The sequence below is a fragment of the Gymnoscopelus microlampas genome, assembly GCF_963454915.1.
Source record: "Gymnoscopelus microlampas genome assembly, chromosome: 19".
Classification (NCBI taxonomy): Eukaryota; Metazoa; Chordata; class Actinopteri; order Myctophiformes; family Myctophidae; genus Gymnoscopelus; species Gymnoscopelus microlampas.
This window is the reverse complement of record NC_139956.1, coordinates 41,121,850-41,134,349: the sequence shown is the minus strand read 5'-3', so window position 1 is coordinate 41,134,349 and position 12,500 is coordinate 41,121,850. Positions and strand designations below refer to the sequence as shown.

Here is a 12,500-nt window from a genome sequence, read left to right as displayed (position 1 = left end):
CTTAAGTAAACCAATACTTAAAAGTACCAAAAGTAAAACTACAGAAGGTCCCATTTCACAAGTTTTCAAATTGATAAACTGTACACAAATCCTTTGAAAATAGCAGATCTACAAGCCCTCTAACCCTAACCCCAAATCTACAAAATAATGAATAACTAAAGTTTTCAAATAATTATAATGGAGTACAAGTACAATATTTGCCTTTGAGATGTAGTGGAGTAGAAGTAAGATCATTGAAAATTGGAAGTACTCCAGTAAAGCAAAAAATACCTCAAAATTGTTACTTAAATACGGTACTTGAGTTCATGTACTTAGTTACTTTCCACCCACTGCATAGGAACCAAATGTACTCGTACTTCTCAAGCCGGTGCTTGTGGCCCAGGAGACCATGTTCACAGCCCCTTAGCCGCGCCACAGAACTCACACACATCAAAGAGAGCTGGGCGGGGGGAGGGGGGGGGGGACAGGCCAGCCCTGTGTGGTCGCTTCTCCTACAGGGTAGTACTTAAAGCACCCGCGGCTGAGCGGCGGTACAAAAAAAGTAAAGAAACGAAAGAAAAACCATAAATTTCACACATGCCATTTGATGCTGGTTGCAAGGGAAGGGAGTCGTGGATGACATCAGAGGGCCAGAATTTTGCGAGTGGTGATTACCCACTTAAAACCCTTATGTTCTTTACATTGCATCGCGGTGGGGGAAAGCTTGCATGTCCAAAGATGAGCGCGGATGTGCGTAGATCAGTGGTTCCCGGGAAAATAGCAGATCTACTAGCAGATCCAAAAAATAGCAGATCTACAAGGTCTGCTATTTTCACTACTTCTTAAACTTCTTTAAAATGTATTTAGAAATGATTAGATCATTTTTTCATTGTATTTATTGAATACTTTTCAAAAATGCTGGAATTGTTTTTAACACATTCCCTGCCAGGTATTAATTAATTATAGCTTCTACCAGGGTTTTTTACTTTATATTGACGATCTTCGGCCATTTTGCCTCGGTCGGCTGTTGTGTAAAAAAAGAGAAAGGAGTGTTGTTGTTTTTTTTAAAAGACGGAGATCTCAGTCAATGGCAGGGAATGTGTCTCACTTCGTTTCTCAGTCTGGAAAGGCTCCTATTTGACTCGTTTTGCACAACTACACTGGAACTACACGAATCACGAATCGCAACGATCACACTGGTGTTTTTGTCCCGCCCCGTTTTCACCACAGACCAATCAGAAGCCACGGCTCGTTTTCAGCCGTATGGCATGTCCCGCCTCCCTTGGAGATAGGAGGCTTTCCAGACTGAGAAACGAAGTGAAAAAAAAGTATATACATATACTTTTTTAAGGTAGGAAACGAAAGGAGATATATACTCGCTAGTTAACCATACAAATTGGTCCGCGACCCAAGGATGGGTCCCGCCCCACTGTTTGGGAAACTATGACGTAGATGAGCGAGCGGAAGGTGACCTGCTGCTTACCAGACGGTCCCTCTACCTCTCCAAACACATATCTACTATATCCGCACATTACAGCTAAAACCTGTTCTAGGCCAGCAATTCCCGATCCCGGATTCCCACGGTTAAGAGGTCAGATGGGTGGACCGCAAAACTCTCTCGAGATTTCCGAGTGGGCCCCTGAGCCTCAAAAAAAGGTTGGGAACCGCTGTTCTAGGCAGCTTGGCCATTAACCCATTAAGACCGGGAACGCGTCTGTGTCATTTTTAGATTTCTTTGGCTAATTTTTTTAAATCGTGAAAATGTGTGCAAATCTCTCTTTTTTGAGTGGTGCCAACCACTACTATATCTGACTTTGTCCGTGTGTCCGTATGTATGTATGTCCAATAAACAAACATTGATGACAACACGGGTGATGACAATACGGGGCTCATCAAAGGCACCACTCTCTTCACACAGGGTGTGATTTTTTTTTTAAGCGAACATTAATAACTCAAATCTTTGCTTCTGGTGGATTCCACAAATGTCTTCTAAATCCTAACTGTTTTTTGGAGAAAAAAAAACGTATGTTGCTATAATATCAGTGGTTCTAAAACTTTTTTCATGTCAAGGACCACCCAAAAAAATATGTATTTGTCCACGGACCCCCCCATCTCAAAATATGTTGTTCCAGGGACCCCCCAGAAGCAGAGATTTGAGTTAAAAATGTATATATATATTGAAACGTTTGCACACATTTTGTTTCTTCTGTTTTTTTCTTTTCTTTTTTACTTTTTTGAGACTTAAATTGTTTTCCGAAATTGTCATGTATGTAAGTGTTGAACGGGTAAGCAAAATAAGCTATTTTAGCTTCAGCTTATACCTTTTTTGGTCATAACTATGTTATATTTATTTATTATTGTTTTATGCGAATGGAGCATATTGTTTCTCTGCATAGTGAAAATGATCAAAATAAAAACTTGCAAAGTGAAAGTGAAGTGAAAAAAAGAAATCCCAAAAATAACAAGCTCGTAGTGTGGCACTCTGTGCCGTGCTATGAAGTTGTTATCTGCTATTGTTTTGAATAGCCAAAGAAATCTTAAAATGACACCGATGCCTTCCCGGTCTTAATGGGTTAAAATAAATCGAGGTGGTCTGAATGTGAACTAAAATGAACCCTCAAAAAGTCATTTATTAGTTACACACTACTCTTCTAACCCATTAAGACCTGGAACGCATCTGTGTCACTTTTAGATTTCTTTAGGCTATTCAAAAATAGCAGATATACAAGCTCTTAGCGCGGCACTGAGTGCCACGCTACGAGCTTGCAAAATGTGTGCAAATCTTTGAATATATATATATTTTTCAAAGCGTTAGGATTTAGATTTTTTTTTTTTCATCAGCCTCAGGTTTTAATGGGCTAATAGGAAACCACAGCCATTTGATATCCTACCAGACCTGGCCGTGTGCTCAAGGGATATCCAAGAACCGAAGAGCGAGGCGTTTCGCGGTCAACGTCTCCAAACGGGCGAGAGTCCAGCGAATGGACGCACAAAACTCAATGAGAGCCCCGGGGAAAAAGCACTCAACACTGGTGGTGCACTCATTCGGACACGGTGCTAATCACATTACCAGGGTTGAGCTGTAGGGGGTACGGGGGGGTACGGCATACCCTTAGTTCTGACACTGTGGGAGCTGGGGGCGCGCGTGCACGCACCGTCAGCGGCGGTCTTTAACGCCTTAAAGTTTAAAAACAATAGCCTCTCAAGGTTCGCGCCGTCAGTGGCGAGCCGTTCTCAATAGCGTCTACCTGGCTGCTTTGCATAACATTAGGCTACTCGAGAAAAGACACGGACTTGAATTGAATGTGTTACATTCCTCTCACAATGACAGACAACATCTCTGCACTGCAAGGTGTGAAGGGGAGGATCGCTTAGCAGAGGACCCAGTTCTCTGAGACAAGACAAAGACAAGTTGTCTGATTATTTTAAGTAGGCCTACTTATGTGTGGGTGAGTCTAAGGGATTTTTATATAAAATTAAAAGGAAAATACAATAATTAATTTGAAACAAAAATAAAAACAACAAATTAACAATGCAACAATACAACAAAATAATAAGACATATGATTACATTAATAATCACATGTTGAATACAGTATTTCAACTAGCACTGAGCTGAGTGGCTATGTGCGCGCACGTGCGCGCGCGTGACGCCATAAAATACAGTACCCTTAGTTAAAAAATCCACAGCTCACCACTGCACATTACTAAGTGCTACAAGCGCACTGGGAACCAGCTGGGGGGTGCATGGGGGGGTATTCAGCAGTGGTGGAAAGTATAACTAAGTACATTTACTCAAGTACCATCCTTAAGTATAAATTTGAGGCAGTAAAAGCTTTACTTGAGTGTGTCCGTTTTTCAATACTTTGTACTCCTACTCCATTACATTCTCAAGAGGCAAATATTGTACTCCCGCTACGATTATTTGGCATCTTCGGTTACAGCAGTGGTTTTCAACCTTTCATGCCAAGGACCCCTGCCAAGGACCCCTAAATTGATATACATTTGGCCGCGGACCCCCAATTGAAGATGTTTTGTGCCAGGGACCGCCAGAAGAAAAGATATCAGTTAATCTTAGCTTTAAAAAAAATATAAATATTCAAAGATATGCACACTTTTTCAAGGTTTTTCAAAAATAGCAGATCTACAAGCTCATAGCGCGGCACTCGGTGCCGTGCTATGAGCTTGTAGATCTGCTATTTTTTTAATAGCCAAAGCTAAGTGGTTAAAAATGATTGTGACGCTATTAACTAATTTTGCTGGGGACCCCCTGGTACTCCCTCAAGGACCACTGGTGGTCCCCAGACCACTGGTTGCAAACCACTGGGTTACAGCAAAGTTGCTTTGTGGATTTTAAATGATTATTACAAAACATACATCAACTAAGCCCTGTTTTGTACTTTGTCTTCGCAAGCTCACAACGCGTCACATCGCGACATGTTTGTGTATCGGTTATTTTTTGAAGATTTTGAAAAATGTGGGAAAAAAAATATATATATACAGTATAAATAAACTACTTTTGTAAAAGTATTTCTACATAGTGATATCGCTACTTTCACTTAAAGGAGTAGTTCACCGGAAATAAAATGACTTATTTTGTATCAATTACACACCCCATGAAGCCTTGAATTCATGTAGATTTTTTTCTGTTTTTGTCGCATTCCAAAGCCAATAATTTGATGACCGGCGGAGTCTCCGGTACGACACTTGCAGAGTCTTTGCCTTAGGACAGCGACAAAAACCAAAACAAATCTCCATGAATTCAAGGCTTCATGGGGTGTGCAATTGATAGAAATTAAGTCATTTTTCGGGTGAACCAGTGGCGTTCCCAGGAATTACATTTAGGGCAGGCGAGATTTTTTTCCCCGGGGAAAAATCTCGGGGAAACAAGTTAACAACAACACTACACTGACTACAAAACTGAAAAACGTTAATGAAAACAATATGCAAGTATAACCAATGTATTGCGCTAGTCCTGGCGCCACCAAGGTCTTGGCAGCGGTGGTGAAAGGTAGCGTCCTCTGAATGAATCTCTTCTTCAGCGGTGGTCTCTTCATGTTGTAGATTAGTAATGAATGGCTCAAGCTGCTCTGCTCTCAGAGCCCCTTTTATGCCAGGTGAGTACAGGTGATGGCCCAGACCCCCACCCCTGGCACTCCTGGCACCCCATGAAGACAAAGGCACACATTTGCATCACTATAGGCGAGGGTCGCTCTGCTGAATACGGATACCGCTGGTGGGCTAATGGCCCGACGGCCACTTTTCTGTTTGGATTTTTTTCCCTACCTGTTTTCTGTCAGTCTTTTACTTTATTTTCTAGGGGAGGCGAGATTTTAGTTGGGCAGGCGGCTGCCTGCCCTGCCTCTATGGTGGGTACGCCACTGGGGTGAACTACTCCTTTAAGCAAAAAAAAATAAAAACAATTCCACAACTGTTATTCAGGGGGAGCGTGGTGTGGGAAGGCGAGGTGACGTGCTCGTGGGTGGGCCAACATCAACACACGTTGTGTTCAATCAAAGCGTGTCCGGGCAAGGAACAATAAATGAATGGAGCAAATGAGGGGCTAGGGTCCCCCCCCCCTCTCCTTTCTTCCACCCGGTCACACTTCCCAGCTGAACTGAGATCAGCCCAACGTGTGAAGGAGAGGAGGCTGTGTCCGCTATACATTGGTTCTCAAAGTGGGGTCCGGGGACCCCCAGGGGTCCTTGGAGTGGTACCCGGGGGTCCCCAGCTAAATGAGTTAATATAGTGTCACAATTATTTTAACCACTTTAACCATATTTTATAGTTTGGCTATTCAAAAATAGCAGATCTACAAGCTCATAGCGCGGCACCGAGTGCCACGCTATGAGCTTGTAGATCTGCTATTTTTGAAAAATCGTGACAACATGTGCAAATCTTTGAATATATATAGATTTTAAAGCGAGTATTTGTAACTCAAATCTTTGCTGCTGGTGGGTCCCTGCAGGAACAAAATATTTTGAGATGGGGGGGTCCGTGGCCAAATACATATCATTTTGGGGGTCCTTGACATGAAACATTTTGAGAACCACTGGTCTGAAGAGCTGTGTCAAGCATTCAAATGTTTTTTTTAACCACAACCCTAGCGATTCTCAGGGATTAAAGCAAACACGCATATCAAGACTGAGGTTTTTTTGTTAGGCCGCCCCAGTCTGTCATTTGTGAAACACGTGTGAAAGGAATCCTCCACTTTAGCGCTGTGCAACATAAGTTTGTCAGATTTAAAGCAGTGGTTCTCAAAAATAGCAGATGTACAAGCTCACGTACAAACTTTCAAGGCAAACCTTTTGTGGCTTTAACCGTTGCTTTTATGAAAGATCCGAGACCATATGAGGGTTTGATGGAAGATGCTTTTGAACATCAAATTACAATTTAAGCATTTAGAACAAGTATTACATTGCTAATTTGACCCATTCTAATACTCCTTAATCTCATAAAAAATTGCTGAAATCAGGTGTGGCGACCGACAAGTTTAATCCAAGTATTCGGGGCATGTCATGACACCGTTGTGAGCTTGTAGATCGGCTATTTTCCGCCAAAGACATTTGGTTGTACACAAGCAAACCTATGGTACAGAGCCCTGTGGAGAACCCGGGTCGACTAAGTATAGTAGGGTGTAAGTGGTTTTAAAAGCCTTCAACACATGTCTGAAATAATAACAAGTGTGTCCAGACATACTGCAGAAAAACAGTGATAGTGATGAGTGTCGAAACCGCGTTTAGTCGAGGAAGAACATTCACTCTGATCCAAGTCAGAGTAGCTGCGTGCGTATTATCAATCTAATCTCACAGCCATCTGGCAACTGGCGTGTAATGATTGGTTAGTGTGAGCTCAGAGTCGCCTTTAAAAGGATGGTTCGGTTTCAGGGGGAGAATTTCACCCTTTTTTCCTACTTATCCAGAGTCAGTCAGACGAACACATTTTTCTTTTTAAGTTCTCTCTGCGTGGCACAGAGTATCGACTCTGTGTGAGTTGGAAAAAATATATAAATTTCCCCCAAAAACCCCAGCATAAATATTATTCTGGGGAGAACATTAGGCAAAAAAAAAACGATCCAAGCACTAACAACGCTGCGCTTTTGAGCTTGTAGATCGGCTATTTTTGGCGAAGACATTTTGGTGGAGAAGGAAGAAATAGCAGTCAAAGTACGGAGCCCAACTCAGGGCCAGTTTAGTTGAAGTCTAAAGCAGTGGTTCTTTAAGTGGGGTCCAGGGACCCTCAGGGTTTCCCTTTAGGGCAGTGGTTCTCAACCAGTGGTCCGGGGACCACCAGTGGTCCATGAGGTGGTCCCCAGCTAAATGATGGAGAGTTGGTACTTGGTAACCAAATGGACCCGAATAGATCTTGAGAGCGTAAAATGAAACCAAACTCAAGAGTTAAATTATTGTTATCTGCATTAATTCATTAAATAATTGTTATTTTGATCAACGTGTGCCTGTTATCTCTCCTAATGGTACCAACAAACAAACAAAATCATATCCAAAGATAACAAAATATTCTAAGTCTTGGGTCTGAGAGGCTAAATCTCATCAAACGGTGGGTCCGTGGCTCAAATGCAGAATAAATAATGGACCTTGATATGAAAAGGGTTGAAAACCACTGCTTTAGGGGGTTCCAAAATGGACGCTTACAAACTGGTCAGAGTTACGGGGGTCCTTGAAATGTAAAGAGAAGTTCGAGAACCACGCTGGTCTAGAGGGCTTAAGTCAGGGGTCTTCAACATGGGGTCCGGGACCCCTAGGGGGTCCTCAGAGATACTACAGGGCGTCCGCCAAATCTTTGTACGATGGGGAACATTAGCCGGAGAATAGCAGATCTACAAGCTGCGAGGCGTTGTGAGCTTGCAGATCGGCTATTTTCGGAGAGTCGGTGTAGAGGGGAAAGAGCAGACCAAGTACAGAGCCAATTTATTGAGTGTTTAAAAGGTTAACCGTCTGAAAATACACATTAGCATGAATCTAACTATCTATGAAATCTATGAAAAATCTTCAACGCAATTTCATACAATATGTAGAGGTGGGAGGTCCTCTGCTTCATCTCTCTCTCTCTCTCTCTCAGCTAGGGGGTCCTTGGGCTAAATAAAGTTGAAGACCCCTGACTTAAGTGGTTAAATGAAGCTCAGAGATGTGGAGAAAATGATGATGATGATGAAGATGATGATGATGATGATGATGATGATCAAGCAGCAGGGTGATAAAAAAGTTTCGGTTCAGGAAATGTTAATAGTTAGAGAAGCAGAGCGCTAGTCACCTGAGTGGCACCTTTAGCCTTAGTGTCAGCTGTTAGGAACTTAGAGGAGAGTTTAGACACGGGGGCTTTGTAGTGAGAAGAGGAGGAGGGGGAGGGGGGTGGCTTGGGGGAGAAGCGGGCGGCCAGTTTTTTGGGCGAGGGAGCGTTCTCATAGAGCTCCGTGTTCTCATAGTGAGCCTCCTCCTGGCTCGGCTGGCGCCCCCCTGTGGCCGGACGGGAGTAGCGAGGTGCGTCCGGGTCCTCGGGAGCGGGATAGAGCGAGGAGCAAGCATGCAAGCAAGCAGGGAGGAGGCGAGGGGAGTGGAGAGGAGAGGAGAGGAGAGGAGAGGAGAGGAGAGGAGAGGGGAGGGGAGGGGAGGGGAGGGGAGGGGAGGGGAGTAAAATACCCAGAAAAAGATAGTAAAGAAAAGTAAACAGAGGTTAGCGATAGTTACGGTTAAATGCTACCAACACAGTTGTTAGTGTTATTAAATGCTTTTAGCATTGCTAGTAATGTGAAATGCTACTAACATAACTAGTAATGTTAAGAAATAGTCCACCAAACATAGAAGCAGAAAGAGAAAGGAGTTGGAAAACATCTTGCAGAGAGAGGAACACAATTAAGCATTTTCTGTTTTCAGATTCAGGAAGTGCAACACGGCAAAATGTTCATTTGACTCTGTAGGTATCGCTGTGTGTGTGTGTGTGTGCTTACGGTTCCATTGATGGGGACGTCATCGTAGTGTAGGGCCATTCCAGAGGGACAGGCGTAGCCGTTAACTGGGTTGTCCAGGTAAGGGTTGGGAGACACTGCACGCTTACTGGTGAAACTGGAACAAAACACACACATCAGTGATGAAATGAGAGCTCGAAAACGCACGCGCGCGCGCGCACACACACACACACACACACACACACACACACACACACACACACACACACACACACACACACACACACACACACACACACACACACACACACACACACACACACACACACACACACACACACACAGCTTTAAAATTCACACCGAGAGCTTTTTTCATGTGATTAATTTGCCCGAAAACATATTTTGGGGCGTGTTCACATTGTGGCGTGACAAGCTTGTAGATTGGCTATTTTCACTAGTTTGGGTCCCAGGGAGACATCAAATTTCTCTTTTGGGTCTTGAGATAAAAAAAAAAAACGTTTGGGAACCAGTGGACTAAGCTACCCGGACACAATAAAAAAAATCACTAACACATTTAAAAACCTGCATATTATGTGTTAAGTTTGGTGGGAAATGTCATAATGTCATAATATGTAAATAGGCTTTCATATGCTGACACATGTCAAGTGGCTCCACAGCCAAACGGCCACTAGCAGTAGGTGCTAACCAGGCAACCAGCTTCTCCCACCCAGATAATCAGGATTATGAAGGACCAGACGAGGGAAAAGCTAAACTAACACTGTAAACATTGAATTTGTCTGGCTATTTTCCTTGTTGTGCTATAATGTCTGAGGAACCAGAACAAAGTCGTTTTACTCATATGTACCCGTGTACACAAGGCAACAATGAAGAAACCTCGAACCTTTGGTTCTACAAAAGAAGCTGTGTAAATGGTGTTTGTGGTCATACTACATATGGTACAATAGTGTACATAATGCAAACAGCCCTGTGTGGAACCTGTGACTCATCAAAAGTCTACATAACCACACCCCCAAATCCACAGCCTGCCTCCCACTGGGACGAAACAAAGCCACTGGCTTTGTTTTTGTGAGTGTGGGGGTCTGAGCAGCTTGGACACACACACACACACACACACACACACACACGCACACGCACACACACTTTTGAGGACAAACATTTTAGGACCGCAAATTTATATATACAGTATAACAAAACATGTTTTGGTTTGTTTTTTGGTTTGTTATGTTTTTTTGCAATTTTTAACCCTAGCCCCGGGCTTGTAGATCTATTTTCAGTATAAATCTGCCATGAATCCAACCCTAAGCCCTAAAGTTTAGGCCTAAACCAAACCTCTAAATGTCTAATCCTAACACACACATTTAATATTTAGTTTTATTATTATTATAAGCCTAACTCCCCAAATCTATTGTAACCATAACACCAACCAAGTAAAATAATATTCACAATGTCAACTTCTCAAATTCTACTATACCTAGTGTGGACATTTGCCCCTCACTAGCACACACACACACACACACACACACACACACACACACACACACACACACACACACACACACACACACACACACACACGCACACGCACACGCACACGAGTCATGTACCCATCCACATATACATGGCAGACGAATGACAAACATTCGCCTTTCAAGTTGATGACAAATGAAGTCACATCCTTCGACGGGGGACTGCATCCCACTGTGGGTAGAGTCTGAACCTGTGTGTGTGTGTGTGTGTGTGTGTGTGTGTGTGTGTGTGTGTGTGTGTGTGTTGTGTGTGTGTGTGTGTGTGTGTGTGTGTGTGTGTGTGTGTGTGTGTGTGTGTGTGTGTGTGTGTGTGTGTGTGTGTGTGTGTGTGTGTGTGGTCCTCACCAGAAGGACTGCTTGGCCAGCTGGATGACATTAGCGGTGGTCTCCACATCAATGTAGTCATAGTGGAGGGCAGCGGGGTCCGTGGTGGAGCCGGTCTCAGCCAGCAGCACACCCAACCACCTCCCCATAGACTCTGATGAGGACGCCTGGAGAGGAGAGGGGAGGAGAGGAGAGGAGGGGAGGGGAGAGGAGAGGAGAGGAGAGGAGAAAACTATTGTTTTAGTGAGTTAGGAAAACAGACTTATCTGTCATATCTTCCAACAGTACGTTCATCATAACACATGCGGCATGAGAAAAACCCTCTACACTGGACTGCACTGTTTCACAACAAGATGTGTGTGGGCCATGAGTAAATATCCCCCGTTTTTTTAGTTTATTTAAAAAAAAATATTATTATTTCAAAAAGATTTTCAAAAATTCAAAATAAGGTTTAAAAACGAATTCAATCATTTGTCTAAAGACAATAAAAAAGGATCTAAAAAATAAACTTTTAAAAAGAAGTGAAATTATACGATCTACATGCTCGCAAAGCGTTGTGAGCTTGTAGATCTGCTATTTCCACTAGTTTGGGTCACGGGGGAGACATCACATTTCTCTTTCGGGTCTCGAGCTAAACAGTTTGGAAACCACTGCTGTGCTGTGATGTAGGTTTGCGTGCAGACAAAAAAAAAGAAGAGATGAAATTAAAAGGGGGTGAAACGGAGGGAAGTCTAAATGGAGGACATCAAACAGGGACAGAAGCCACCGGTGGGTGGGAGAGATGGTTCAACCACATGAGAGGAACAACTAACCGTACCAACAAGACCAGTCGGAATGAGGAGTGCAATAAACACCAACAGCAATATGTAACTGAAATGCGGCAAAGAGCAATATGGTTCAATCTAATTTCATAAGAAAGCAGACAATAACAAGGTATTGCTTGTTTAGGTTGACTCAATAGCTTTGGAACTACTCCTTATAGCAATGGTTTTCAACCTTTACAGGCCGCGACCTCCCGAAATAATCATATTTGAACCGGGGACCCCCCACCCTGACAAGCTCTGGGAATGTAGGAGTTGAGGCATTACATTTAGTTTGACTCGGTTCCTCAGATAAATAGTGTGAACATTGACGATCTACAAGCTCACAACGCCTCACTTTGCGAAAGTGAGGCGTTGTGAGCTTGTAGATCGTCAATTTTCACAATATTCTTCACAACAACCCTCTATATTATTTGACAATTTGGAAAATGTTTGTTGATTACTTTTGATATAGTAATGGTCTATTCATTTCTTTCTTTCTTTAAAAAAAAAAAGAAAAGAAATTCTCACAGAATCAAACGTTTTATGGTCATGAATCACCAGGATCCTGTATGGCTTGATTCTAGGCTTAAAATAATTGATGGATATCTCTATGGGAAAAATGAATGGTGTCTGGAACGATGAAACCAGAAAATGGCCGCCACTGCTATGCCGCTATACCAGGATCATAATTTCTGAGGAGGAGAGAAAAAACTGACCCTTTTGTTTCTAAACTCGGTCACGTTAACGTGATTGTGTGGTCAGGAGAGCAGTAATCTGAGTTCCCAGAAGTTTTCGCCAGCTCTCGCATACAAACGGGAGGGGCGAGGAACTTCTGGGCCAAAACCCCTGTATTTGTGGCCGGGATGTAACTTACGCTCAGAATCTGAGCGGACACGCCTCTTACCGGTCTGAGAGCTGTGCAACT

The 12,500-nt window shown here is 43.1% G+C and overlaps 1 protein-coding gene across 2 annotated transcripts in view; it reads right to left on the bottom strand.

Annotated features, from left to right (window-relative positions):
• The window catches only part of afap1 (actin filament associated protein 1), a 106,013-nt gene that overhangs the window by 13,621 nt on the left and 79,892 nt on the right, over positions 1-12,500 (bottom strand). For both annotated transcript variants that reach the window (XM_084043714.1, XM_084043713.1), the window contains exons 11-12: positions 10,794-10,939; positions 8,944-9,058 (exon numbers count right to left, since the gene is read on the bottom strand). In XM_084043714.1, coding sequence (XP_083899840.1) covers positions 8,944-9,058; positions 10,794-10,939 — 261 coding nt within the window. The remainder of the gene's footprint in view (positions 1-8,943; positions 9,059-10,793; positions 10,940-12,500) is intronic.